Raw genomic sequence first — 27,342 nt, forward strand, 5'->3', positions numbered from 1 at the left:
TCAGTGAATCAAAAGGTTTGTTTCTACACTCAGATCTCTCTTGGTATTAAATTTTGGAAATGACCACCTTAAAAGAGTAATTGGAACATCGTTCTGGTTAGTCACCTAAGCAAGGTGCTCAGCTCTGGAAAGACAACAGTGGGAAAAGCATGCCCAGAAATGCTTCTGCCAATGTCAGAACCAGCTTAAACTTGAGACCAGGCTGAACGCATCACACACCAGCAATTACAGAAGAGACGGTTTCACACCTCTTCTCTCTGCACAGAAGATGAAGCAGGTTTCAGCACTCCTTCTGACCGGCAAACACACCTGGGATCACCCCGATGTGTGATGGAGACTCCCTCCGGGAGAGATCCAGACCGTCCCATTCCATCCAAGCAAACACAAAACATCAAGTGCTCCAGAAGTCAGGTGTCATTTATTGCTGTACAGCTGTTTCTAATAATATAGCTACAGTACATCAATGATCTGTCATTGTAAAATTATTCTAAAGGGTAGCACTCGGCAGCATTCATTCACTGTTGTCAGATATTAAAGCCATGTTGATCTAACCAAAATACAACCTAGCATTGAAGGTGCCACAACACAAACTTAAGATTTTAAAAGAATGTTAATTACACCTTCCAATGCAGAAACAGGAGCACCTTAAACTGTAGAAGATTTTCACATCATTTGCAGTCTGACTGCAAGCAAACTTGCAACCAAAATGCATGCAAAAGAGAGTCACAATGTCACTTGCCAGATGTGCCACTGGGCAGGGCCTGCTTGCCTACAATAAAACACCGTCCTGCATGTCTGTCTATTCACTCACTCATTGCTCCTCCTGTAGTCTAAGGTGATTGTCAAGTTGTTAACTGGGGAGAGTACACTGAACCACAGAAGCAGACTCTCCCCCCCCAACAATCCCTCCTGATATTTACACCTGCTGTGTATTATCTTCAGGGAGCAAGTATGTCAACAGCGTCACGCATTGTGGCACCTTCAGTGCTAGGGTGCAGCCTCAACCGCAAATTCCCAAACTCAGGCATGCTGCTGTGGGAAACTACAAGGCCAAATGGACAGGATGGAGAGTGAAGGAGTTAAACAATGAGAGGCTGCATCTCTTTCACACTCCTGGGTTGCACAGCAGTGTAGAGGAAATGCAGACTTGTAGCATTCTCAAGTTCTTCTGAGGGCTGCAGAGGGAAGTAGGTATGTGGAAGAGTAGAGAGACTGAAGAAACCTTGGTACAATATTAACTCTCTGGCTCTAGGTATGCTTGTAAACAATATCTAATACAGTACTTGCAAATGGTGGGAGATGTCAAGGTATTCAAATTAGTACCAGGTCAGCTTTTAAACATCTAACTTTTATTATTTACAAACCTGTCATCACAAAGGCCAAAGACACTTTATGATATTTTACTGCCTGCGAATATCGTGGAATTACTGTTCTTAAAAGATCACTAGAAATGGTCAAATAGCAGCTAATCCTTTCAACCCAGATTCCGCATCTCTCACTGGGGCAACACTGACTGCTCCACAGCATTACAGAGTGAGCTGGCAGTGGGACAGCAGGAGTGCTGGCTGTTTTGGAAGATGGGTCACGGGGAGAGCTCTGGATTAAAGCCCACGGCCCTGATGAGTGAGGACGACACTTGAATGTGTCCGTGTCCGAGGCCCGTTGTCTGAGGAGGGCAGACCTCAGAACTGGGGCAGAATTAGGAACCGGTGGAATCTGGGATTGGGAAATAAGGCAGGACACACTGCCAACCTTGGGAACTACGAAGAAAAGAGAGGATGAGTGCTAAAAGTTTGTGACTCCAATAAGTTATGGTGGGTGTGCTGGGTTTTGTTTTGAGCTTGGTTCAGAGGATGGTTTCTGGTTTACCTTGCCTCCCAACCAATTTCCTATAGCTTCCCTGCAGGACTGAGTTGTCAGTGGATCTATGCCCTGTTCTTACAAGATCTGCAGCAGGCTTTCCTGTAGTACCAGTGTGTGCACAGTTTCACCTTCAGCACCAAAGCACAATTGGCCGTCACTTTATCCTGACAGTTGTCATCTGTGGGGTAAACAAATGAGGTTGAGATTTCACATTAGAATCAGAGGTTGATTTGCTATCTATCCACTGATCATGCCACAAAGTCATTGAAATGTACAGCATAGAAACCCTGTCCTTTGGCCCATTGAGTCTGCGCCGACTATCAACTACCCACTTACACCAATCCTGTATTAGTCCCAGATTTTGTTCTCCACATATTCCCACCAACTGCCCCCGGATTCTACCACTAGTGGCTGATTAACTTTCTGAGCCCCATATCTTTGGGAGGGGGGGATAGTGGAGCAACTGGAAGAAACCTACCCAGCCACAGGGAGAGCATGCAAACTTCGCAAAGACAGCACCAGATCAGAACTGAACCTGGGTCTCTGGTATTGTGATGCAATGGTTCTGCCATCTGTGCCACCATGCCCCTCATTTACCTCTTTCCCTGCAAAATCACTATTATCCCTTCCACTCCCTCTGTTATTCCCCAAACCACCCAATCACCTTCCATTACCAAATCCACAGAATGCAGGCTGAGCACTAGACTAAACAACATTTTTCATTTTTAAATGATCCCAGAGTAACCTAGTACATAATCAGATGATATAATGCCAGCTTTAAACTTGCCACACAGAGAGTGCATACAAATAACCTCTGTGTATTCTTGGGAACAGTAATCCTATCAAAATAAACTCTGCAGTAAGAACTCAATCCAGTGTTGTAGTTAAATAGCCTGTTCAGCATCTTCAATGGGAATTGGATTTTTAAGCAGTGACAGTGTTGCTTTACGTAGCTTTTGGTGTGGAAATATGCTCCAGGTATTGAGTTTTAGCCGCCGTGTCTCAACAACAACAGACTGGCCAAGACACACTGTAGGGCTCGACAATGAAGCACTCAAAGGGCAGCTGCACAAAACGTAGGCCCTTCCTGTAATGTTAGTTACACAGTTGGCATTACATCATCCTGATCAATGCTCGAGTGTTCCTTGGAATCGGAAACAATGAATTAATAAAATAAAGAGAGAAACATTTGCTGCAGCACACAAAAGCACGGAGGTGATCAAGGGTGCGAGACACCAGGCCTGGATGCTATCAGCAGGATTCAATAGGAAATGACGATTTAATACAGGACTGTGAATTGGATTGGCGGCTCACGATGGGGTGTGAATTGATGATTCGTGGTGGGTGCAAGCTGGATTGGTAATTCAGGTCTTGTTGTAAATTTGATCGGCGATTCATGCCTACGTCGTGGACCATCTCACCTGAACCCTCAACACCACATCTGCACTCAGGAAAGCACAGCAACATCTCCACTTCCTGAGGAGATTGAGGTGAGCGAGGCTCTCCCCCCTCCACCCCCACCCCATTCTAACAAATTTTTACAGGAACACCATTGCTAATGTCCTGACCAGCTACATCACTATCTGGTACGGGAACACCATTGCTAATGTCCTGACCAGCTACATCACTGTCTGGTACGGGAACACCATTGCTAATGTCCTGACCAGCTACATCACTAGTCTGGTATGGGAATTGCAAAGCATCTGACTGCAAGATCCTACAAAGGATTGTGAGGACTGTGGAGAGGATCATTGAGGTCCCTCTTCCAACCATCAGAGATATTTATTAGGAGCACTGCACATGCAGGGCCCTTAGCACTGTCAGTAAACCCCTCCCTTCCGTGCCACAATCTCTTGACCCCCTACCATCAAGCAGAAGGTACTGTAGCATTATGACAAGCACTGTTCACAGGGGAAACGACTTCTTCCCCCAGGCCACGAGACTACTGAACTCCCTGCCACCACTCAGATCTCATCACTTATGAAGCCCTAGTAGCTTACTATTTATTTCTTAACTTGAGTCGTAAATGCAGCTTATGCCAAATGTCAATCTTCTGGAATATATTTTATTATTGTTAACATATTTGTGGTAATATTACTTTCCCTGTTGCGTGTGAGTTCTATGTGCTGCAGTGTGCACCTTGGTCTGGAGGAACATTGTTTCGTTGGGCAGTATACATGTGTATATTTGAATAACAATAAGTTTGAACTTCAACTTGAATTGGTTTGATTCACACAAGGTGTAAAATGTGTTGGTGATTAAGCTAATGGTAGTGAACTAGATTGGTGATTCAGGCCAGTAATTGATGTTTCAGGTCCTTGTGGTACATTAATGAATTGAACTCAGGTCAGGGTGTGAATTGGGTTGGCATTTGATGTCTGGGCATGAACTGGATTGATGTTGTAGACCTTTAGCTGCTGTGATCTTACCTGGTGCATCTGTAGGACAGGGCTGAACTTCACAAGTCTCTTTTGTCTCTGGTTTTGTGGATGGATCACATCCTTGTCCAATCTCATCGCCTTGGTAACATTTCACCTCCCGAACTTTGACACCACTGCCACAAGTCTTACTGCACTGTGCCAGAATGAGATCAGTGTTAGTCATAGTACCCTGCCATCTGCAGGTTGCCTTCTGTAAGTGCAAGCTGTAGCCATTTAATTTTCCAATAATCTCCTTAAGCAAATGGTGTGCCAATGATCCTGTACTTAAATATGCCATCAGAATAAAGGGTGGAAATGCCAAGAAAAGACCTTTGGTCTGGTATCAGCATTTATCAGATACTTAAAATCTTCCAATACTGGTCTATTTCCACCACACACATCGAAGATGTTAGATTCTTACCGTCAAGTAAAGCACTCTCACACTAGCCAGAGAATATATTAAATGTAGAATTCAGATTTACAATTTAAAATCTTAACATAATAAAAATGTCATATTTCTTATTCTTCACATTTCTCTGAGACGTAGAGGAGAACATTCCAGCCCATGGGGTCTATGCCAACTCACAGAACAATCTGATTTCCCACTAATGTTCCCCCTCACCTATTCAACGCCACATCTTTTCTAAGCAACAATATTAAACAACACGTTGCACCAGGACAAAAGGATGGAGAAGAACAGTACAGAAGGCTGAGAAGCACTTCAAATTCAAGAGGGGCGCAAATGTAAAGTTACCGATAACAGGAAAACGGTTAGAGGGATACAAGGAAGATTTATATTCTATACCTGGAAGAAACTTTAATATATAGATTGCTTTTTCAGAATCGGGTTTAATATTACTGGCACGCGTCATGAAATTTATTGTGTTCTGGAAGCACTGCAGTGCAATCCATAATTTTTGTTAAACTATAAATTATAATACATAGGAAAATTAAATAAGTAGCACAAAAAGAGAGGGGAAAGAGAACTGAGGTTGTGTTCACGGATTCACTGTCCATTCAGATATCTGACAAAGGGGGAAGAAGCTGTTCCTGAAACTTTGAATGCGTGTCCTCAAGCCCCTTGATGGGGCAATGAGAAGGGACATGGTCTGGGTGATGGGGATCCTTAATGATGGATGCTGCTTTTTTGAAGTCTCACCCTTTGAAGATGTTATCGGTGCTGGGGAGGCTAGTACCCATGGTGAGTTTACAACTTTCTGCAGCAGTTTCAAATCTTATGCAGTGGCCCCACCATGCCAGGTGATGATGCAACCCGTTAGAATGTACATCTGTAGAAATTTGCAAGTGCCTCTGGTGACATACCAAATCTCCTCAAACTCATAATGAAATATATCCACTATTGTGTCTTCTTTGTAACTGCATCAATATGTTGGGCCCAGGATAGACCTTCCGAGGTGTTGATACCAGGAACTTGAAACTGCTCAACCTATCCACTGCTGATCCCTCAACAAGGACTGGTGTAATTCCCTCAACTTATCCTTCCTGAAGTCCACAATCAACTCCTTGGTCTTAGTGATGTTGAGTGCAAGGTTCTTGGTGCAACACCACTCAACCAGCTGATCTATCTCATTCCTGTACGTTTCCATGTCACCATCTGAAGTTCTGCCAACTACCATTCTGTCATCAGCAAATTTATATATGGCATTTGAGCTGTGCCTAACCACATAATCAAGGGTATAGAGAAGAGCAGTGGGCTAAGCATGCATCCTTGTGATGTGCCAGTGGTGAATGTTATCAAGGAACAGGATAATTCTGATCCACACAGACTGTGACATCCCAGTGAGGAAGTCAAGGATCCAGTTGCAGAGGGAGGTAGAGGCTCAGGATTTGAAGGTTGTTGATTAGAACTGAGGGTGTGATTGTGTTGAACGCTGAGTTGTAATCAATAAACAGCAGTCTGACGTAGGTATTTCTATTGTCCATATGATCCAAGTCCGGATAGAGAGCCAGTGATATCGCACTTGCTGTAAACCTGTTGTGGCAAAGGGCAAGTTGCAGTGGGTCCAGGTCCCTGCTTGGGCAGGAGTTGATTCTAGCCAGGACCAACCTCTCAAAGCACTTCATCACAGTAGATGGGAGTGCACCTGGGTGATAGTCATTGAGGCAGCTCACCCTGCTCTTCTTGGGCACTGGTATAATTATTGCCCTTTTCAAACAGGTAGGAACCTCTGTCTACAGCAGTGAGAGATTGAAGATATCGTTGAACACTCCCGCCAGTTGATTAGCACTGGTTTTCAGAGCCCTACCACGTACTCCATTGGGTACAACCTCTTGCATGGGTTCACCCTCTTGAAAGATGTTCTGACGTTGGCCTCCGAGACAGAGATCACAGGGTCATCAGATGCTGCAGGGATTCACACAAGTGTCATTTTATTCTCCCTTTCAAAGCATGCATAAAAGGTACTGAGTTGATCTGGGAGTGAAGCATCACAGCTAATCGTGATATTAGGTTCTGTTTTGTAGGAAGTAATGCCCAGTCAGGCAGGGTTTGCAGGACATGGGTTTGATTCTGTCTCTAACCTCAATTGGAATTGTTTTTTTCACTCTTAAATAGCCTTCTGTAGGTCATACCTGGACTTCTTGTATAGTTCTAGATCACCAGTCTTGAATGCAAGAGATTTAGCTCTCAGCCCATGATGAATCTCCTGGTTCATCCACTGCTTTTGGTTTGGGTATGTCCAGTATGTTCTCAAAGGTCTTGGTGAAGTCAGTGACAAATTTGGCATATTCATTCAGATCCATAGCTGAACTGAATATTGTCCAGTCCACAGACTCAAAGCAATCCAATAAGCACTCCTCCTCCTCCCTTGACCATACCTTCTTGGTCCTCACGACTGGTGCTGTGGTCTTTAGTGTTTGCCTATATGCCAGGAATAGAAGTACAGCCAGCTGATTGAACTTTCCAAAGTGTGTGTGTGTGGGATAGCATGATAAGCATTCTTGATGGTGGTATAACAGCAGGGAAGTGTGTTTGTTCTTCTGGCTCTGCAGGAGCTATGTTGGTGGTAGTAATTCAATGACTTCTTCAAGCTGACCTGGTTGAAATACTCCCCTCTCCCCACAAGGATAGAGGAAGCATCCTTGCGCTGTTTCATGCCTGCTCAGCTCCTCCAGTGCCAGCCTGAAGTTGGCCTGAGTTGGAATGGACACCACCACGAGGATGATGGCAGAAAACTCCCTCTGCTTCAGGTGAGCAAGACAAACACAACCGTCATGTTGGTGCACCATGATGATGAGCACGAAGCATACTCCCCTTCCTCCACTTTTAAAAGACCGAGAAGTCCTGTCTTTGCAGATAATGGCAAAGCTGTCAGGTTGCAGTGTTGCATCAGAAATGGCAGGTGATAGCCATGTTTTGGTGAAGCAAAGTACATAGCAGTCCCTGATATCCCTCTGGTACTGCAAACTTGCTCTGACGTCTTCAGTTTCGTGTTCCAGAGACTGTACATTTGCAGCAGGATTGTTGAGCGTGCGGCTCCAAGGCCTCAGCATTTCAATCATACTACTAGACTAGCGTGCCACTTCCACCTCCGTTTTCAGAAAAGGGAGCTGCATTCGCAACCAGAGAATGCCATCCAAGTTTTGTCAATTTTGAGTATCAATAGTTTTTTAAACGTCTTAAATTTATACAGCTTACTGAAGTACCCACGGGTGTGACTGTGGATCTCAGCTGTAGTAGTCCTGTGGGAATATTCCATGATTTCCATCTGATTTGCACGCAAAGAATCATCACTTATCAGTGCCATCTCACTGGAAGCAAAATGGTACCAATCAGTGCATGTGGTTAGGGTCTGGAACATTTGAGAGGGTGTTAACACATGGACTCTCAATACTTTAGGATGAACATTTGAATTGCTAAGGTACAGATGGCAATGGCCCGAGAGCTGGTAAACAGGATTAGTATAGATGGTCAGCATGAAGAGAATGGGCCGAAGGGCCTGTTTCTACGCAAATTGATTCTGACCATGAATCTGAATGGATGATGAGCACTTTAAAATTGAGCACCAGCAACAGCCAAGTTGAGTCAGCAGTGAAGGGTAGGAAACATATGGTTGGGTTAGGGAATGGCCAGAGCTCTCTAGGTAGGGAAAAGATTGCCCAAGAGTACAGAGAACTTGATGGGTGGTGCAGATGGGGGGGGGGGGGGGGGGGTGGAGAGAGAGAGAAGGCATGTTGATACAGCAGGTAGTGCTATCTATACGACTTCCCCCAGCTCTGATGAAAACTTGGGTGCTATCTGGCTGAACTTTATCATTTAGCCCTGTGACCACAGATTTCCTCTGGGTACTCCAGCTTCATCCCAAATTTGGTTACTGACAACTACATCCAGGTGCAGGCAACTTGGCAGGGGGGTGGGAACCGAAGTGAAGGGACTCAAGATGGGACGGATGGTTACACAAAAAGCAAAGGTAGCATGCAGTCAGTCAGTCAGGAAGGGCAGGCAAATGACACGACAAAATTGCAGCCAGCAGGGACAGTATCAGTGCATTAGGGATGCAGAATCAAAAAGTACTCAATACAGTACTCAAGGTGCACGGAGTATTAGAAATAAGGTGGATTATCTTGTTGCACTTTGATTGTCAGGTATGACATTGTGGCCGTCACTAGTTGTAAGTGGGAGCTGAATATCCAAGGTTACACATTGTATTGGAGGGATAGAAAGGTCGGTAGAGGGGGTGGTGTGGTTCTGCTGGTAAAGAATGGCATCAAATCATTAGAAAGATGTGACATAGGATTGGAAAATGTTGAATCTTGTGGGTTGAGTTGCAAGGGTAAAAGGACCCTGATGGCAGTTATATACAGACTCCAAACAGTAGTTGAGATGTGGACTACAGATTACAACGGGAAATAGAAAAGGAGTGTCAAAAGAGCAATGTTATGATACTCATGGGAGATTTTAAAATACAGGTCAATTGGGAAATGGATCTCAAGAGAGTGAATTTGTTGAATGCCTGCAAGATGGCTTTTTAAAGCAGTTTGTCATTGGACCAACTAGGGGATCAGCTATACTGGATTGGGTGTTATGTAATGAACCGTAGGCAATCAGGGAGTTTAAGGTAGAGGAACCCATAGGAGGTTGTGATCACAATATGGAGTTCAACTTGAAATCTGATAAGAAAAAAGTAAAGTCTTACATAGCAGTATTTTAGTGGAGTAAGGGAAATTACAATGGTATGAGAGAGGAGTTGGCCAAAGTAAATTGGAAAAAGATGTAGGCTGGGATATCAGCAGAGCAGCAATGGCTTGAATTTCTGGGGAAAATGAGGAAGGTGCAGCATAGGTGTAATCCAAAAACAAAGAAATACTCAAATGGCAAAATCGTACAACTGAGGCTGACAAGGGAAGTCAAAGCTAATGTAAAAGCAAAAGAGAGGGCATACAACAAAGCAAAAATTAACAGGAAGACAGATGATTGGGAAGCTTTTAAAAACCTACAGAAAGCAACTAAAAAAATCATGAGGAGAGAACAGATGAAATAGAAAAGCAAGCTAGCAAATTATATCAAAGTGCATAATAAAAGCTTTTTCAAGTATATAAAAAATAAAGGAGAGATGAGAGTGGATATAGGACTGCTAGAAAATGAGGTCAGAGAAATAGTAATGGGAGACAAGGAGATGGCAGATGAATTAAATGAGTAATTTCATCAGTTTTCACTGTGGAAGACACTAGCAGTGTGCCAGATGTTGAAGGGAAGAGAAGTGAGTGCAGTTACTACTACAAGAGAGAACATGCTCAAAAAGCAGAAAGACCTAAAAGGTACAAAAGTCACCTGGATCAGATGGCACTCTAAGGTTTTCAAAGAGGTAGCAGTAGAAATTAGCAATGATCTTTCAAGAACCATTGAACTCCGGCATGGTTCCAGAGGACTGGAAAACTGTAAACCTCTCCTCTCTTTAAGAAAGGAGTGAGGCAGCAGAAAGGCAATTATAGACCAGTTAGCCCAACCTCAGTGGTTGGGAGGATGTTGGAGTCAATTGTTAAGGTTATGAAGTACCGTAGATTCCGGACTACAGAGCACACCTGATTAAAAGCCGCACGCTCTAATTTTAGAAAGAAAATCAATTTTGTACTTGTACAGGCCGCACCAGATTTTAAGCCGCAGGTGTCCCACGTTGTAATATGAGATATTTACACAGAAAGATATTACACGTGAGGATTCTTTAACTTTTAATTAAATCCGTATGGTAACATAAACAAATACATATTGCAAATGCTTTTTTTCGAACAGTGCCTGTAACACAGCTACTTTTAAATATACATACGTATCGGTAACACACAAATTACGTTGCGTATACTTTTTTACTGAACAGTGCACGAACAACATTCCAATATCTCCTAACGACTGGTAAAAAAATATATTTACTGCAGCCTACCAGGAAAAGTTATTGATCGCCTTCTTCATCTTCCTCCTGCGCACTAAAACCATCAAAGTCCTCTTCTTCAGTGTCCGAATTGAACAATCTCAGGATCTCGTCACTCACTTCAGTCTCTTCGTTGTCACTCTCACTTAAGCGCACGCGGTCCTCTTCATCACGCAGCAGTCCAGCCTTTCGAAACCCGTTGGTGATGGTGGATGTTGTGACACCGCTCCACGCATTTAGGATCCACCGGCAGACTTGAGTTAAAGATGCTCTTCGCATGCGTCCTGTTTCGGTAAAGGATTTCTCGCCGCTCGTCATCCAAGCCTCCCACTCAACGCGCAGCGCCACTTTAAATGCCTGGTTCACGCTGATGTCCAGTGGCTGCAAATACTTCGTGGTGCCTCTAGGAATCACAGCTGGAATTGAGTTTGTACTCTTGATGGCAGCTTTCACTGAATCTGTTAAATGGGCCCTCATGCTGTCCATAACGAGCAATGCTTTTTTTCTGTGAAAAAATCCCCCGGTCGCTTGGCGTAGCACTCTTTCAGCCAATCCTTCATTAGACTCTCCGTCATCCAACCTTTCTTATTGACTTTCACCATGATTTCTTTTGGGAATTTTTCCTTTAGCATTGTCAGCCGCTTAAAAATCACCATCGGAGGAAGCTTTAGTCCAGATGCTGTGCAGCTCAGAACACAAGTAAAATGCGTTCTCTCATGGCCACTTGTTTTCAGTGTGATGGACGGACGAGTCACCTTTTTTTTTTATTAACAGTCCAAGTGAGAGGCAGGTCAAACGTCAAAGGTACTTCATCCATATTTACGATATCATCTGGCCCGATGGAATTCTCCGCTATCTTTGTTTGAGTGAATGTACGGAAGTTAGCAAGTCGTTCCTCGTGGTCGGGAGGGAGCTGCTGACACAGAGTCGTGCGTACCCTGACGGACAGGCCTTTTCGTCTCATAAATCTAAAACACCACGATGGCCCACCTCTAAAATCTTCGATTTTCATTTTGGTGGCGATTGCTTTAGCCTTCAGTCTGATCTGCATGGTGGAAACACCGCGGCTGCCTGCTCTCTGTGTGTTAACCCAGTCTTCAAGAAAGTTTTCAAGTTCGGGCCATCTGCTATGATTACCTCTGAAAGCTTTTGTCATCTTTTTGCATTGACTCAGTTCTTCACGCTGGCGTCTCCACCGTCTCACCATCGATTCATTTATGCCAACGATTATGTGCAGCAGCTCGATTTCCTTCTTCAACCGCCAGATTGATCGCCTTTAACTTAAAAGCTGCATCATATGCTTTTCTTCGAGTGTTTTCCATGTTGATGAGGGTGAGTACAAATGACTGATTTACAATAATTTAATTGTGAAAGTGCGCTTGATTTATCGTACAATTTCATTGGACCTCTGAACTACTCATCAATTTTATTGGTCTTGCTATGATCCCAGCCCCCTCCTTTGTGAGAATCGCAAGAGCACCCGTTGGGGGGGGGGGGGGGGGGGGGGGGGTCAGTAGACCCAGTAGGAGAGAGAGAGAGAGAGAGAAACGTGCCAAATTGCACGTTCCACCCGGGATACAGAATAAGACAACAGCGACTATTGTCTCATGGAGACCACGTGAAAAGCCCTCGGGCAAGGTGGGCTGGTTGAGAGAGAGATTGCATCATCCCAACCTGATTGACACCTGCGACCCTGTGAGGAAGTATAAAGGAGAGTCTCAGGGGGACAGCCCCCTCAGACGCACCAAGAAGACACGAAAGAGTGATCCCGCAGCAGCGGAAAGCCATTCTGAAGGAAGCCACGTGCGTTAGATTCCGGGATGGGAATTTGTGGCTGGAATCACAGAAAACCGCTTTTAACTAACATCGGGGCGAGGAAACCAACGCTCCACCGATTTCACAGAAGATTCATCAAGACTCGGCAAGTTCTTTCTCTTCTCCCCCAATCTCTCTCTCTCGGTCGCCCCACATGAAACCCAGCGATTTTCAAAGGGCTGAGGCCTGCAGACTTTATGAGTGACTTTTATATTTCCAACGGACAATCTATTAACCCCTAGACATCAGCAGAGCTCACTTCTTAATGATGATTATTACTATACCCGCGCTTTAGATTGAGTGTTGACGATGTGCACTATCTGAATGTATGTATTAACCCTACTTTTGTGTCCCTTTATAAATAAAACGTTTGAAAATAGTGACATCAGACTTCAACGGACCTCTCTATCTTTGCTGGTAAGTTCTCCAGTTACGGGATTCATAAGTCTACTGTTACGAGGCAAAATGTTTTTGGCGGCATGAAAAAAAAACATGCATTAGCCGCACCGTAGTATAGGCCGCAGTGTTGCTGCAGTGTTCAAAGCGTGGGAAAAAAGTAGCAGCTTATAGTCCGGAATTTACGGTACTTGGTGACACAGGACAAGATAGGACAAAGTCACCATGATTTCCTTAAGGAAATCCTGCCTGATGAACCTGCTGGAATTCTTTGAGGAGATTACAAGTAGGATAGATAAAAGGGATGCAGTGGATGTTGTATATTTAGATTTTCAGAAGGCCTTTGACAAAGTGCCACACACGAGGCTGCTTACAAAGTTAAGAAGAAAGGTACTTGCATGGTTAGAACATTGGCTGATTGGTAGGAGGCAGCAAGCAGGAATAAACAGTCCCTTTCTGGTTGGGGCTGCCAGTGGTGTTCCAAAGGAGTCAATGTTGGAGCTGCTTCTTTTTATGCTGTATATCAATGATTTAGATGATGGAATAGATGGTTTTGTTGCCAAGTTTCCAGATGAATCGAAGATTGGTGGAGAGACAGGTAGTGTTGAGGAAACAGGTAGGATGCAGAAGGACTTAGATTAGGAGAATGGGCAAGAAAATGGCAAATGAAATACAATGTTGGAAAATGCATGGTCATGCACTTTAGTATAGGAAATAAATGTGCATTTTATTTTCTAAATGGAGAGAAAAATCACAAAATCTGAAATGCAAAGGGACTTGGGAGCCATTATGCAGAACACCCGAAAGATCAACTTGAAGGCTGAGTCGGTGATGAGGAAGGCAAATGCAATGTTAGCATTCTTTTCAAGAAGACTAGAATGTGATGCTGAGGCTTTATAAGGCATTGATGAGGCCTCACCTTGAGTATTGTCAACATTCTTGGGCTCCTCATCTGTGAAAAGATGTGCTGGGATTGAAGAGGATTCAGAAGGTTCACAAGGATGATTTCAGGAATGAAAGGATGGCTCTGTACTCACAGGAGTTTAGAAGGCTGAGAGGAGATTTCATTGAAACCTTTCAAATTTTGAAAGACCTAGACAGTGTAGATGTGGAAAGGATGTTTTCCATGGGGGTGGGGGGGGGGAGGGAAATCCAGGACAAAAGGGCACAGCCTCAGGGACATCCTTTTAAAACAGGTGTGCGGAAAAAATTCTTTAGAAAAAGGGTGATGAGTTTGTTACCACAGACAACTGTGGAGGCCAGGTCATTTTGTGTTTGTGATTGGCCACGGCATCAAAGGTTACCGGGAGAAGGCCAGGGAATGGGATTGAAGAGTGGGGAGAAAAGAATCAGCTATCATTGAATGGTGAAGCAGACGTGATGGGCCAAATGGCCTCATTTTGCTCCTACGTCTTATGATGTTGTAGTGAATGGACTAGGTGTCAGAAGAGAGTGGCTGGGCATGTGAGACAGAACAAGCTGCAGGGGTAAAAGGGAGAGGAGGGGGAGGGAAGGTGGGAAATGGGATTGATGGCATTGCCCTGCTGAATGACTGCATGGGTCCAATGGGCCAAATCACTTTGTGTTGTAGTAAGCAATGGTTATTCAGCAGAGGTTAAAATCTGAGTGAAGGACATTACCAGGGTGGAAGTAGAAGCTCATGGTTCTAATAGGGGGTTCTAACCCAAACTGTGCGTCAACTCTGATGGCAAGATCAGGATATGGAGTACGCATGCTCTACAACACTGCCTGATGCCGACTGTGCCGAGAGCTCTGTGCTGAAAGGGCACAGAGCAACCACTCCCTGCTGAACATCGATGGCTCCACGGTACAGATCGCAAACAGCTCCAAATTTCTTGGTGCTCACCTGACGGAGAATCTCACCTGGTCCCTCAACACCAGCTCCATAGCAAAGAAAGCCCAGCAGCGTCTCTACTTTCTGCGAAGGCCAAGGAAAGTCCATCTCCCATCCCCCCCATCCTCATCACATTCTACAGGGGTTGTATTGAGAGCATCCTGAACAGCTGCATCACTGCATGGTTCGGAAATTGCACCATCTCAGATCACAAGATCCTGCAGCAGATAGTGAGGTCAGCTGAGAAGATCATTGGGGTCTCACTTCCCGCCATCACGGACATTTACACTGCACGCTGCATCCGCAAAGGAAACAGCATTATGAAGGACCCCATGCATCCCTCATACAATCTCTTCTCCCTCCTGCCATCTGGGAAAAGGCTCCGAAGCATTCATGCTCTCATGGCCAGACTATGTAACAGCTTCCCCCAAGCCATCAGACTCCTCAATACCCGAAGCCCGGACTGACACCTTGCCCTATTGTCCTGCTTATTATTTATTGCAATGCCTGCACTGTTTTTGTGCACTTTATGTAGTCCTGTGTAGGTCTGTAGTCTAGTGTAACTTTCTCTGTGTTGTTGGATTTTTTTTAAATGTAGTTCTGACATTGTAGTTCTGTACTGTGTCATGTAACACCATGGTCCTGAAAAACGTTGTCTCGTTTTTACTATGCACTGTACCAGCAGTTATGGTCAAAATGACAATAAAAGTGACTTGACTTGTTGTTAATTTTTTACTTGAATTTGAATCAGGCACACAGTTGGCATAATAATTCTATTCACACTTGGCTGGGAAGGTGCTGATGTTGGGAGCAAACAATAACAAGGTGAACGTTATGAAGTGACAGTGCAGGCTGACCACTACAGTCAGCATCAGCACACAGCAAGTTGAGGCAGCCAGTGGCAATGCTAATATCTGCCAGAGGACAGCAGCAGCATTGCAGCTTAGATTGTCCAAAGGCGATGAGAACCCCATGTCTAAAGCTATCTTGCATGAAGTCAAAAAGCTGCACAGCACAAAACCTCTTCAGCCCAAAAGTCCATGTTGACCAGCAGTGAAGGGGTAGAAAGAAATCTCAAGCAGCAGCCAATTCAGTGACCCATTTCACACCATGCCCAGGTACACCCTAATCTTCCATCCATCCCCTCAACCCATTCCTCATTCTTTCTTCATTAACAGCCTCAGTTTAAAAAACTGGCCAGAATAAGCAGCAATGGTGTGGTATGTGAGTGAGTGTTAATGCACCAGGGGTTGAAATGGCCAATGATCTGAGATTCAGAGATTCACACAATTCCCACTGGGGGGAGGGGGGTGAAGATCAGGTGTGGAGGATGAGGAGGGTGGGAAACAAGAGAGGGAAAATGCTTCACAAGCCTGTCCCACCACCCAAATGAGTGATCGCTAATCCATACTGCAAAAAGTCATCGGCCTGTACTCTGCAACCTTGAAATAGTGACCCAACAAAACGCTACAGAATCCATCCCTGAAATATCAGCGTCACCCAGTCAGGCAGAATCCACAGCAGACTAGATGTTTTGCCAATTACACTTCTAAACTGCCAAGTTTTAGCTTTAAGGTTTAACCCAAACTCCTCATGGGCTTTGATTGCCCCCCTGTTGATGGGAACAGTTACTTTGCCTCTGAACCCTTTCACCATTTCTCAGAGAGTTGTTTAAATCAGACTTTTAACGACTGAGTTTGCTCACCTGCGACCAGGAGGTTTTGAACCACTTTGAACAGGGCCTCTCAAAACAGGCAGCCTCTTCATCAGGCTTCTTGGTGTGTCTGCATTGTCTCTCCTCATACTCCTTGTAAATTCCATTTTCCAAGCCGGCACACAAAATCCTTCGGGTCTTCCTGCCTCGACCACAAGTAGCATTACACTGAAACGGGAGGTCAACCATTTATTGGTCAGTTGATCCTGACAACACCAGAGGGAGCCCGAGAGCCATCAACTGAGTCACAGATCATCTCTTTCAACGTCAAAGCAGCACTCACCCAGCAGCTCTATCAGAACACTACAGCAACCTCATCAGAGTATCAGAGCCCTCATCAACACGTTTCGTAACCCAGTCTCCGAACACAGCTCTGCAACATTACGGGGCAGCAGGTCGTGCAGCTAGTAGCTCCACTGCTTCAGATCGCCGCACACCTGGGTTCAATCCTGATACTGGGAGACATCTGTGAACAATCTGCACTTGGGTTTCCAGGTGCACTGGCTTCCTCCCACATCCCAAAAATGTGCCAGTTAATGCTGTAAATTGCCCCTGGCAGGCAGGTGAATGGTAGAATCTGGCATAAGTGTATAATTACTGTAAATGGGTGGTTGATGATATGTGCAGAAGGATTAGAGTTCCATGCTGTACAACTTCAACATGGCTGGCTTATTGGTGAGATCCTAAATAAAAACCAACAAAAATTATTTTGTGGTGGGCCCAAATATCCATCCGTCATCAATCAAAGCTGGCTCTGCCATCTGCCTTGGAACCTTGTGGTGTGAAACCTCAGCTCCTGCAGCTACCATAGGGCAGGAGGTACACAAGTTTAAAGTTTCACACCGTGAGGTTCAGGAACAGCTACCTCCTTTCAACCATTCAGTTCTTGAACCAACCTGCACAACCCGGAACGCTAACTCAGTCCTTCAAACCCTGACCATTTTGATCACTTTGTACTAAAGTGGACTTCTTTCTGTTCCAATTGTGTTCTTCCTTGTAAAATTGTCAAGTTTATATTCTACTTGTGAATGTTTTGTTTCTGATTTTTTTTCTCTGTATCTGTGCACAAACATACTTGTGCTTTTAAAAATAAACTCAACTTCAACTGTCCAAGGAAAAACATTTCAAAGTCAAAGTACAACAAGACTGGGAGAGTGTGCTCAATTGTTAGGCTACAGGGATAAGGTCATTTCCATTGACCAGCCCACCTCAGATCTGCAACGTCGTATCCACTCCTCCCTCGCCATGGTTCTAGACATCACTCCGCCCAGACTATCAGGGACTAATCAACTGCTGGAGTACCTCCCCTGGGGTTGAGATCCAGCTGTTTGACCCACTGTAGGATACACACAAAACTCATGCTGTGAAGTCTTTACCATTATTTCAGCAACTGTGCAATTCCCTAGACCAGTGGTGAGTGGAAAACATCAGGTCAAGCAGCTACTGCTGACTGATTTCATGCCCGTAACTCAAAGAGCACATGGCCCACTGCCAGGGCAGGGACACCGCAGGCCAGATCTCAGTACCCAGTGGTTGAGGTCCCACAAATTCCAGTCAATGGGACTCACATAGCCCTGAGGAGAGATTGGGAATTGAATGCTAGTTATATTGTGTCCTCCGGCATGGGTAAGGTGGGCCATTACCACAGTGTTGAACACAACTATGAGGCAACATCTACAGACTGAGACTTCAGTCACATCCCCACCAGCTGTCATCAAATCTCAGAATGCTCACGCCTCCCATTCAAGCTGAACTAATGGCTGATTACCATAGACAGATCCTTACTGGAGGTACATCCATTTATCTGGTCAGGGAAATGGGTCCTGTACACCATGGAGCCCTGTGGCACGCCATTCTTTAAAGATAACTTTCTCCACAGTGCTGATCCCTTCAAAAAAAAATGCAGGCTATCTTTGAGTGATTCATGTCTCCCGCTGAAGCATGCAGGCTAATGCTAGCTCTACCCATCAATTATGCCCCTCAACCAGCAGACTCTTAAACCAGTGGGGATAAATTCATTCAACTTACTTGCCCCATCATCGCATTGTTCCCTCACCTCACTTTCAAGAACTCTTCATCTCATGTTCTCCATATTTATTGCTTATTTATTATAAATACTACTTCTTTTTGTATTTGCACAGTTTATCGTCTTCTGCATTCTGATTGAACACCTTAGTTGGATCGTCTTTCATTGATTCTGTTATAGTTATTATTTTATAGATTTACAAATCGAGCATGCCCACAAGAAAATGAATCTCAGTGTTGTACATGGTAACATATGTACTTTGATAATAAAATTTACTTTGAACTTTGGAAGCTAGCAGGCAGGACATCTGTGGCAAACTACCGGCTTCAGAAACAATGTGTGGGGGTGAATCCTCCAATAGATCCCAGTCTCATTCTCCTTTCATTATTCTGACCTGTGCCCCACATCCAGTTCAGACTCCAGTGGGGGTCCCAGAGTGAGTGTAAGAGGCCAAGAGCCCAAGAAGGGGTTGCCACAGCCAAAGACAACACTGACATTGGTCCAGCTGGTGCACCAGTGCCTACTGTTCACACATCATTTCTGAACACCTACCTGCTCCCACTCCTGTGACACCCAGTGGGGCGGGCAGTCTTTATCTCCACAGGGGTGTACCACCAAAGGCTTCACTGTTGCATCACACTGTGAATCTGGCAAGACCTTCCCTTCGTTGTTTCTGCAAACCACATACCGCATCATCCGACCCTCTCCACAAGCTCCCGAACACTGCAGCGGAATGGTGGGGGGGAGTGGGAGAGAAAGGCTCAGATGTCAACACAGGCAGATAGAGGCCCATCAACAGCAGAGTGCCCAAGGCACACAGTACAGAACAGATCCTTCCGCTCAACAGGCTCATACTGACAAAGATCCCATCTAAGCTAATCCCATTTGTCCATGTTTAGCCTATAATAGCTTTCTTATCCATTCACCTTTCTGAGTGCCTTCTAAATGTTGTTAATTTTCTATGGCAGCTCATTCCATATACTGAACATCCTCTGAATGATAACATGTTACCCCTCAGGTACCTATTAACTAATCTGCTTCTAACCTAGGTTCGCTAGTTCTTGATTCTCCAACCCTGAGAAAAAGACTGTGCTCTATGTCACCCCTCATTCTCCTATGCTCACAACAAAAAACCTCAAGCGTCATGGATTAGGGATAGACTGACATCCTCTCGTAATTCCATGGTCTTTACCTTTTTGAAGAACTATAACCTTCTGGGTTTCTTTATTTTACAGCTGCCTGTTAGGAGACAAATTTCAAGGTTGTATAACGTATACATACTTTTGATAATTAATATACTTTGAACTTTGAGAGAAGTGCAAAGAACACCAGCAAACTGAAAATCTCATACCAGCCCGATCTGGAAAGCACTCTCTCTTCATGTCAGCAGTTCATACTCACAAGCTCTCCACCACCCCATTGTGGGAGGACCCATACCCCAGCAACTGCAGAGGTTCATAAGGGCAGCGCAACACGACTCTCACAAAGGCAGCAGGGACCGTGCATTAAACACTGGCATTACGGGAGATGCCTGCAGCTCTAGAGTGGATACAAACTAAACTTACTGTAAACCCCATTTCACTGGACTCTCTGGTGAAAACTGTGTTATGGGGAAGGTTCATGGATAAGGTTTTCATGGAGAAGGGGAAGAGAATGGATCAAGGCAAGATCAGGCAAGAAGGCAGGGTGTGGGTGAAACCACAAGTAGGAGATACAGGGATGGAAGATAGAGGGTGAGGGTGAAATAGCCTGAATGGATGAAAATTTGAAACTATGGATGTTGATAGACAACAGATGAGGACAGACCTAACCAAGTTCAAATCTATTGGCATTCAGCAGCAGCACAGTATATTGCAAACAAGACAAACATAAATTGCATGAGTGTGAATTAACATATTATACACAACTTACTCCACAAAGTAAAAAATGTTCATATCACATTACTGCAAGTTGAGGGAAATATAGTCTGAGTGATGTTCAGCTGACAGTGGGGAAGAATCTGCTATAGAATCTTGAGGTATGGGTCTTCGAGCTCCCGCATGACAGTAGCAAGGAGAAACGGGCCCAGCCTGAAAACCAGGAGTCTGTAATAATGGATGCCACCTTCTGATGGTGGATAAATTAATGGAAAGTATTTTTAGAGATGGTATAGATAATTTCCCGGATAGACAAGGTCTGATTAGGAGCAGTCAACATGGATTTGTACGTGGAAGGTCATGTTTGACGAGGGTAAAGCAGTGGATGTTGTCTATATGGACTTCAGTAAGTCCTTTGACCAGGTTCCACACGGAAGGTTAGTTAGGAAGGTTCAATCATTAGGTATTAATATTGAAGTAGTAAAATGGATTCAACAGTGGCTGGATGGGAGATGCCAGAGAGTAGTGGTGGATAACTGTTTGCCAGGTTGGAGGCTGGTGACTAGTGGTGTGCCTCAGGGATCTGTACTGGGTCCAATGTTGTTTGTCATACATTAATGATCTGGATGATGGGGTGGTAAATTGGATTAGTAAGTATGCAGATGATACTAAGATAGGTGGCATTGTGAATAATGAAGTGGGTTTTCAAAGCTTGCAGAGAGATTTAGGCCAGTTACAAGAGTGGGCTGAACGATGGCAGATGGAGTTTAATGCTGATAAGTGTGAGGTGCTACATTTTGGTAAGAATAATCCAAATAGGACATACGTGGTAAATGGTAGGGCATTGAGGAATGCAGTAGAACAGAGTGATTTAGGAATAATGGTGCATAGTTCCCTGAAGGTGGAATCTCATGTGGATAGGGTGATGAAGAAGGCTTTTGGTATGCTGGCCTTTATAAATCAGAGCATTGAGTATAGGAGCTGGGATGTAATGTTACAATTGTACAAGGCACTGGTGAGGCCAAATTTGGAGTACTGTGTACAGTTCTGGTCTCCAAATTATAGGAAAGATGTCAACAAATTAGAGAGAGTACAGAGGAGATTTACTAGAATGTTAACTGGGTTTCAGCACCTAAGTTACAGAGAAAGATTGAAGGGGGGACTTGATAGAGGTATTTAAAATTATGCCACAGCAGACCTTGGCAAAGGCCTTACTACGGCCCATATGAACAATGTCCACTGCCTCAACTTCATTTATCCCCTTAGCTACACTCTTTAAAAGAACTCAAAGAGATTCGTCAAACATGAACTCCCATGTACAAAGCCATGCTGACTAATCTGGATCAGGCCTTGACTATCCAAGTGTTGGGAGATCTTATCCCTCAGAATTCTATCCAATAACTTCCCTACAACTGCAGTCAGGTTCACTGGCCTTGACTATCCAAGTGTTGGGAGATCTTATCCCTCAGAATTCTATCCAATAACTTCCCTACAACTGCAGTCAGGTTCACTGGCCTTGACTATCCAAGTGTTGGGAGATCTTATCCCTCAGAATTCTATCCAATAACTTCCCTACAACTGCAGTCAGGTTCACTGGCCTTGACTATCCAAGTGTTGGGAGATCTTATCCCTCAGAATTCTATCCAATAACTTCCCTACAACTGCAGTCAGGTTCACTGGCCTTGACTATCCAAGTGTTGGGAGATCTTATCCCTCAGAATTCTATCCAATAACTTCCCTACAACTGCAGTCAGGTTCACTGGCCTTGACTATCCAAGTGTTGGGAGATCTTATCCCTCAGAATTCTATCCAATAACTTCCCTACAACTGCAGTCAGGTTCACTGGCCTTGACTATCCAAGTGTTGGGAGATCTTATCCCTCAGAATTCTATCCAATAACTTCCCTACAACTGCAGTCAGGTTCACTGGCCTTGACTATCCAAGTGTTGGGAGATCTTATCCCTCAGAATTCTATCCAATAACTTCCCTACAACTGCAGTCAGGTTCACTGGCCTTGACTATCCAAGTGTTGGGAGATCTTATCCCTCAGAATTCTATCCAATAACTTCCCTACAACTGCAGTCAGGTTCACTGGCCTTGACTATCCAAGTGTTGGGAGATCTTATCCCTCAGAATTCTATCCAATAACTTCCCTACAACTGCAGTCAGGTTCACTGGCCTGTAGTTGAATCCTTCTTCAACAATGGAAGGACATCAGCCACCCTCCAATCTTCTGGAACTTGGCCAGTGGCTAACAATGAAGCAAATACCTCTGAAGGACCTCTGCATTTTCAACCCTGGCCTCCCATGAGGTCCAGCAGTCCACTTTGTCAGGCCCAAGGGATTTTCCCATATTAGCTGCAAATACCTCTTCATAATATGCATATGTTCCAAGACCTCACTACTTATCATCCTAATTTCATTGGCATTCATATTTTCCTTAATAAACACCGAGAAGAAGCAGGCATTGAAAATCTCAGCCATCCCATCTCAACAACAGTGTGTCTGCCCTGATTTCTGTTCCTGTAGTGTAAGGCGCAAGTATGGGGCTTGGGGTATTAAGACTGCAGCATAGAAACAGCCAGTTGGTCCATACCCACCAAGCCAACAATGATACTGATCTGAGCTAATCCCTTTTGCCTGTCACCCTCTACTCCTCTCCTGTTCATTTACCCATCAAATAGCTTTAAAATATTGCAATTGTTTCTACCTGCAGCTCATTCCTGATATTGACAGTGTCAAGATGAATGCATGCCAGCTCCAGTGCAGGTCACACAGTACTAATATGGAGATTGTTTTGGAGTGAACAAGGTTACGTATATCAGGGACGGCCCTTACCGGCCCCCAGTCCGATGCAGTCCAGCGCCGGTCACATGGAGGGCCTGTGCACTCCTCCTTGTTGCTGGGCTTGGTGTACTCATTGCACAGGCGAAACTCCACCGAGCAGCGCACTTCCCGTCTCATCACTCCTCTGCTCCCACACCGGGCTGAACACTGAGGGCAGAAGGACAGTTACCAGCTCCACACCGCTTGCATTCCGCCAGCAATTGCTGGGAACTCATTACATTGGAAACTAAATGCACAAGTTGGACATCCCTCATTCAGAAAAGTAGTAGGAAACCATAGGGAGAATAGGGTTTGAGCTTTCTCACCACTAAAATCCACAGTGAGGGATGGAGCCAGTGGATTGGACTACTCTGCCCATCAATGAGCTGGTGGGTGAGCTCACCACTGACCATTCCCTTTACACCAGACAGAACAAGGTTCATGTATTACTTTCATCTGAATGGGGCAGCTAACCCCAAACAGAAAGATAAACAGACTCCTTGTATTTTGTCTGTTTGTAATTAACATCTCGGGCTTTAAGGAGCTTGCAATTAAACTTTTTTTTATTATAGTTTTATTTTATGTATTATTTCAACCCCTATGAATTGTACCCGATGATCGAAAATGTTTAAAACCTGTTTGGAGATCTCTGGCAGTGCCCAGCTGTCAGAAGATCATCAGTGGGTCCCAGATCTGGAGCCTCGGGATCTGTCCCCACACCCTCTTTCCCCGGTCACTACTCTGCCTCGAGTGCTGCTAATCAAGTAACAAAGGGTCAGTTTGGCTGGTCTTCACACCACAATTAACTTTGTGTAAGTGGCCAGAAAGTGGGGCAATAATACAGGGTTGAGGGTCAAATCCAATAACTGAAAAAAAACACCACCACCAAGTGATCAAATCACTTCAAATTCATCACCTAGCTTTTGTTCGGTAACCCTGTAGGTTTCTCTGACTATATAAAATTCTAAATTGACCAACGGGGAGCATCACATAAAGCAGGGAAGGGCCGAACAAGAATAACCTCTGGACCAAGTGTCCAACCTTTTTTTATGCCATGGACCCCCTACCGTTAACAAAGGGGTCCATGGACCCCAGGTTGGGAAACCTGCTCTAGGCTGAGCTTCCCAAGCTCACCGATATACAAAACTACACTGTCAACAGTACCAGCTTCAGAGAGTGAACACATACACATTCATTCAACTGATAGGGATGAACAATATCTTCTTTAAATACCATCAAGAAATTCTAGAAAATCTCAGCAGGTCAGCCTATAACAAGAGAAGCTGAGCGATCAGTGTCTCAGGTTTACAACCCTTCAGCAGAATTGGATGAGACAGAGATGCACATTAGCCATCAGCATGTGGGAGGGATGCACAGAACAATGGAAATGTCTGTTATAGGATGAGCCAAAAAGGGACCAGCACATTAAGCTATGAGGCCTTTTGTAATTGTGTTGGGAATGTGCTATTGTGTAGGTTGTGGAACCTGTTTCGGCAGGTGTGATAGGGAAAGAAGGTTGGGTGCAGGGAGATAGAAGGCTCTTATTTGTTTGAGAGCGACAGCCATTTGATCTGTGCAGTGTGAATTAGTGTACAAAATGTCTGTGTGGGGACTGTCGAGCTTTTAAAGAATATAAGAAAACCATGCTCAGCAGGTCAGACTCACAAAGGTGTGATAATTTTTAAAAAAATAGAAAATGGAAAATGCAATTAAAATTTAACACTTACTACGCAAAAAACAAAAAATGACATCTCATGTTGGGCTACAATGTCCCTTGTCCATTGGCTCCAAGAATGATAAACAAAAATCTGAACAACATTGTAGATCTCTGAGGTACAAAATGCTTCACAAATTGTTTCAATATTGGATAAATAAAACAAAGTGCTACAAATATTCCTTCGTCCTCATTGCCATGGACAGGAACTTTTTTTTTAAAAAGCATTTCCAAAGGGAGGAACAGACAGACACCGAGGAAAGCCCAAAAGAGATGACACCAAAACTAAGAGGTGAGAGCTCCCATCTATAAAAAAAAGTCTTAAAAATTACAAAAGGATACATGTTCTCGTGTAGGGGTTGAGTTGTTTCCAATCTTGGCAATTTACTTGCAAACGTTTTGCCACCACGCAGGGAGACATCGTCAGTGCGCTGTATATACCTTTCAATCAGCCGATTGGTCATCATTTCAGAATTTCAATTATGATGTGAGGAGGAAATCCCACTGCCGATTGGTTGTGCATTGTGCGTTGTGTCTGGTATTTTGCCCGCATTGAATCATAAACAGGATCAAAGTCTATGTGTTTCTTTACAGAATTGTTTGCGAAAACCACACTTCTAGGAGTTCTCTTGCATGCCCCGTACTTTCACTGATGCCCAGTCAAATTTCTGCCCCTCTGAGCAGTACACTGACGATATCTCCTCGCATGCCAAAGAAACATTTGCAAGCAAATTGCCAGGATCGCCCCACAACTCAACCATCAACCACCCAAGTTACACATCTTCCAAATTATTTCCAACAAAAGGATACAATTCATCTGTGGGAACAGGTACAACCAGAACTAGGGGCTGTAAATATAGTTTACATGCCAGCAAGCCTTGCAAGAAATTCAGAAAGATCATCTTTGTACAAAGAATGGCAAGAATGTGAAACTCACCACCTGTCAGTTATAGTGCAGATAAAAGTTAATGAAAAGAAAAGTAAACATGAGAGAACACAAAGGCTCTCCTGATAGCATTACAGGAACAGGTATGGGAAGAGACTAATGTGAGACATAAACAATGGTAAATTGTGAAAGGCTTTTCATATAACGTTCCAAAGCTAGATTACCTCTGACCATTCCGACACCTCCCACTGGGGCCCACACCCCTTGTTTTTGCAGAGTTTACGCTCCACGGGCCTGGTCAGCTCGGCACCTTCACACAACTCGTCATAAACTGAGCTGTCAAAACCAGGAGCAATCATCTTCCAGCACCGTACTGTCCTGAACTGATAGCCTTCCCCGCAGGTCCGTGAACACTCACTCCATCTGCTCGTCTCCCACCTGCATAATGTCCGGAACAAAGAGAGGCAGAGTGAAACCAGCTGTTGCAGGAATCAGTCAGGCATTGTTGTGCTGCAGGCACATCTCAGACTCACTGATGGGCAGAACAGACTTGAAAGGAAGAAAGGCCTTAACTGCTTCAAAAAACTCAAAAAGGGAAATAATGGCTATATAGCTCATCAAAACCCAGGCAGCCAAATCAATGTCATTACACCAACACTTACTGAATAAAAAACTGCTGGAAAAACTCAGCAAGTTGAGCAGTGGAGCGGAAAGGCAGCTGCTAATGAAAAGGAGAGGGTGGCACGAAAATGACTTTCTCTACCCCTCTTTTTTATACCACTAAGTGCCAGGGGCTCCCAACCTGGGATCCATGGGCCCCTTGCTTAATGGTATTGGTCCATGGCATAAAAATAGTTGGGAGCCCCTACTCGACACTCAGTCCTGATCCAGGTTCTCAGTTGAAAGCATCAACAGTTCCAACAAACTGCTGGAGGGACATCTGTGGAATTCCCCTCCAGAGATGCTGCTCAAACTGATGAGTTCCTCCAGCGGTTTGTTTTTCTTGCTTCAGGCTGCAGCATCTGCAGTCTCCGTGTGGCACCATTAGTGGTTCTCCTAAACCATTTCTTTCCATTCATCTCTGCAGTATGTCCAAGGTTTCGATCCCCTCTGGAATATCACTGTGGATTCACATTCTGCAACCTTGTCCCAATTAGGCCAGCATTACCCCATCAATTAAAATAATTTTAACTTTTGCACACCAACTATCCCAAATCCACCTCGGACTCTCTCTCCAATTTCAAAATTACATCAGTCTTGCATATTTAATCTCCACATTGCTCTCCACTGTTCCCTTTCATGAAGCAGGAAGGGGTTGGGCAGGGGGAGTGGAGGGAAGTCAGGGGCACCTTAGCCCAAATTGTCCGGGTAGGAAGATGATCAAGGTCCAATAATCTTTAAAAAAAAACCATGGTCCATGAACCATACCCGATACCAGCCCCCTAGGCCTGAGTCAACGTAGTAGTATAGCCCATAATAGGCCATATAAAGCTCTGTGCAAAAAGAACATTTTTAGTTACTTGAGTAAAGAAAACCAGCTTGCTGCCCCTCACCTCTTTGCTAGTGAAGCTTTCAGCTGGTGTTTCTT

General features: G+C 44.5%; 1 protein-coding gene across 1 annotated transcript in view; it reads right to left on the bottom strand.

Annotated features, from left to right (window-relative positions):
- Positions 1–425: 425 nt before the first annotated feature.
- Positions 426–27,342, bottom strand: part of si:ch211-267e7.3 (ADAMTS-like protein 2) — a 196,333-nt gene continuing 169,416 nt past the window's right edge. Inside the window, exons 15-20 of the mRNA XM_059983535.1 lie at positions 25,979–26,192; positions 23,167–23,322; positions 19,025–19,195; positions 16,438–16,614; positions 4,293–4,437; positions 426–2,041 (exon numbers count right to left, since the gene is read on the bottom strand). Of these exons, the coding sequence (XP_059839518.1) occupies positions 1,926–2,041; positions 4,293–4,437; positions 16,438–16,614; positions 19,025–19,195; positions 23,167–23,322; positions 25,979–26,192 (979 nt within the window). The 3' untranslated portion in view covers positions 426–1,925. The remainder of the gene's footprint in view (positions 2,042–4,292; positions 4,438–16,437; positions 16,615–19,024; positions 19,196–23,166; positions 23,323–25,978; positions 26,193–27,342) is intronic.

This window comes from Hypanus sabinus, chromosome 11 (assembly GCF_030144855.1).
Source record: "Hypanus sabinus isolate sHypSab1 chromosome 11, sHypSab1.hap1, whole genome shotgun sequence".
Lineage (NCBI taxonomy): Eukaryota > Metazoa > Chordata > Chondrichthyes > Myliobatiformes > Dasyatidae > Hypanus > Hypanus sabinus.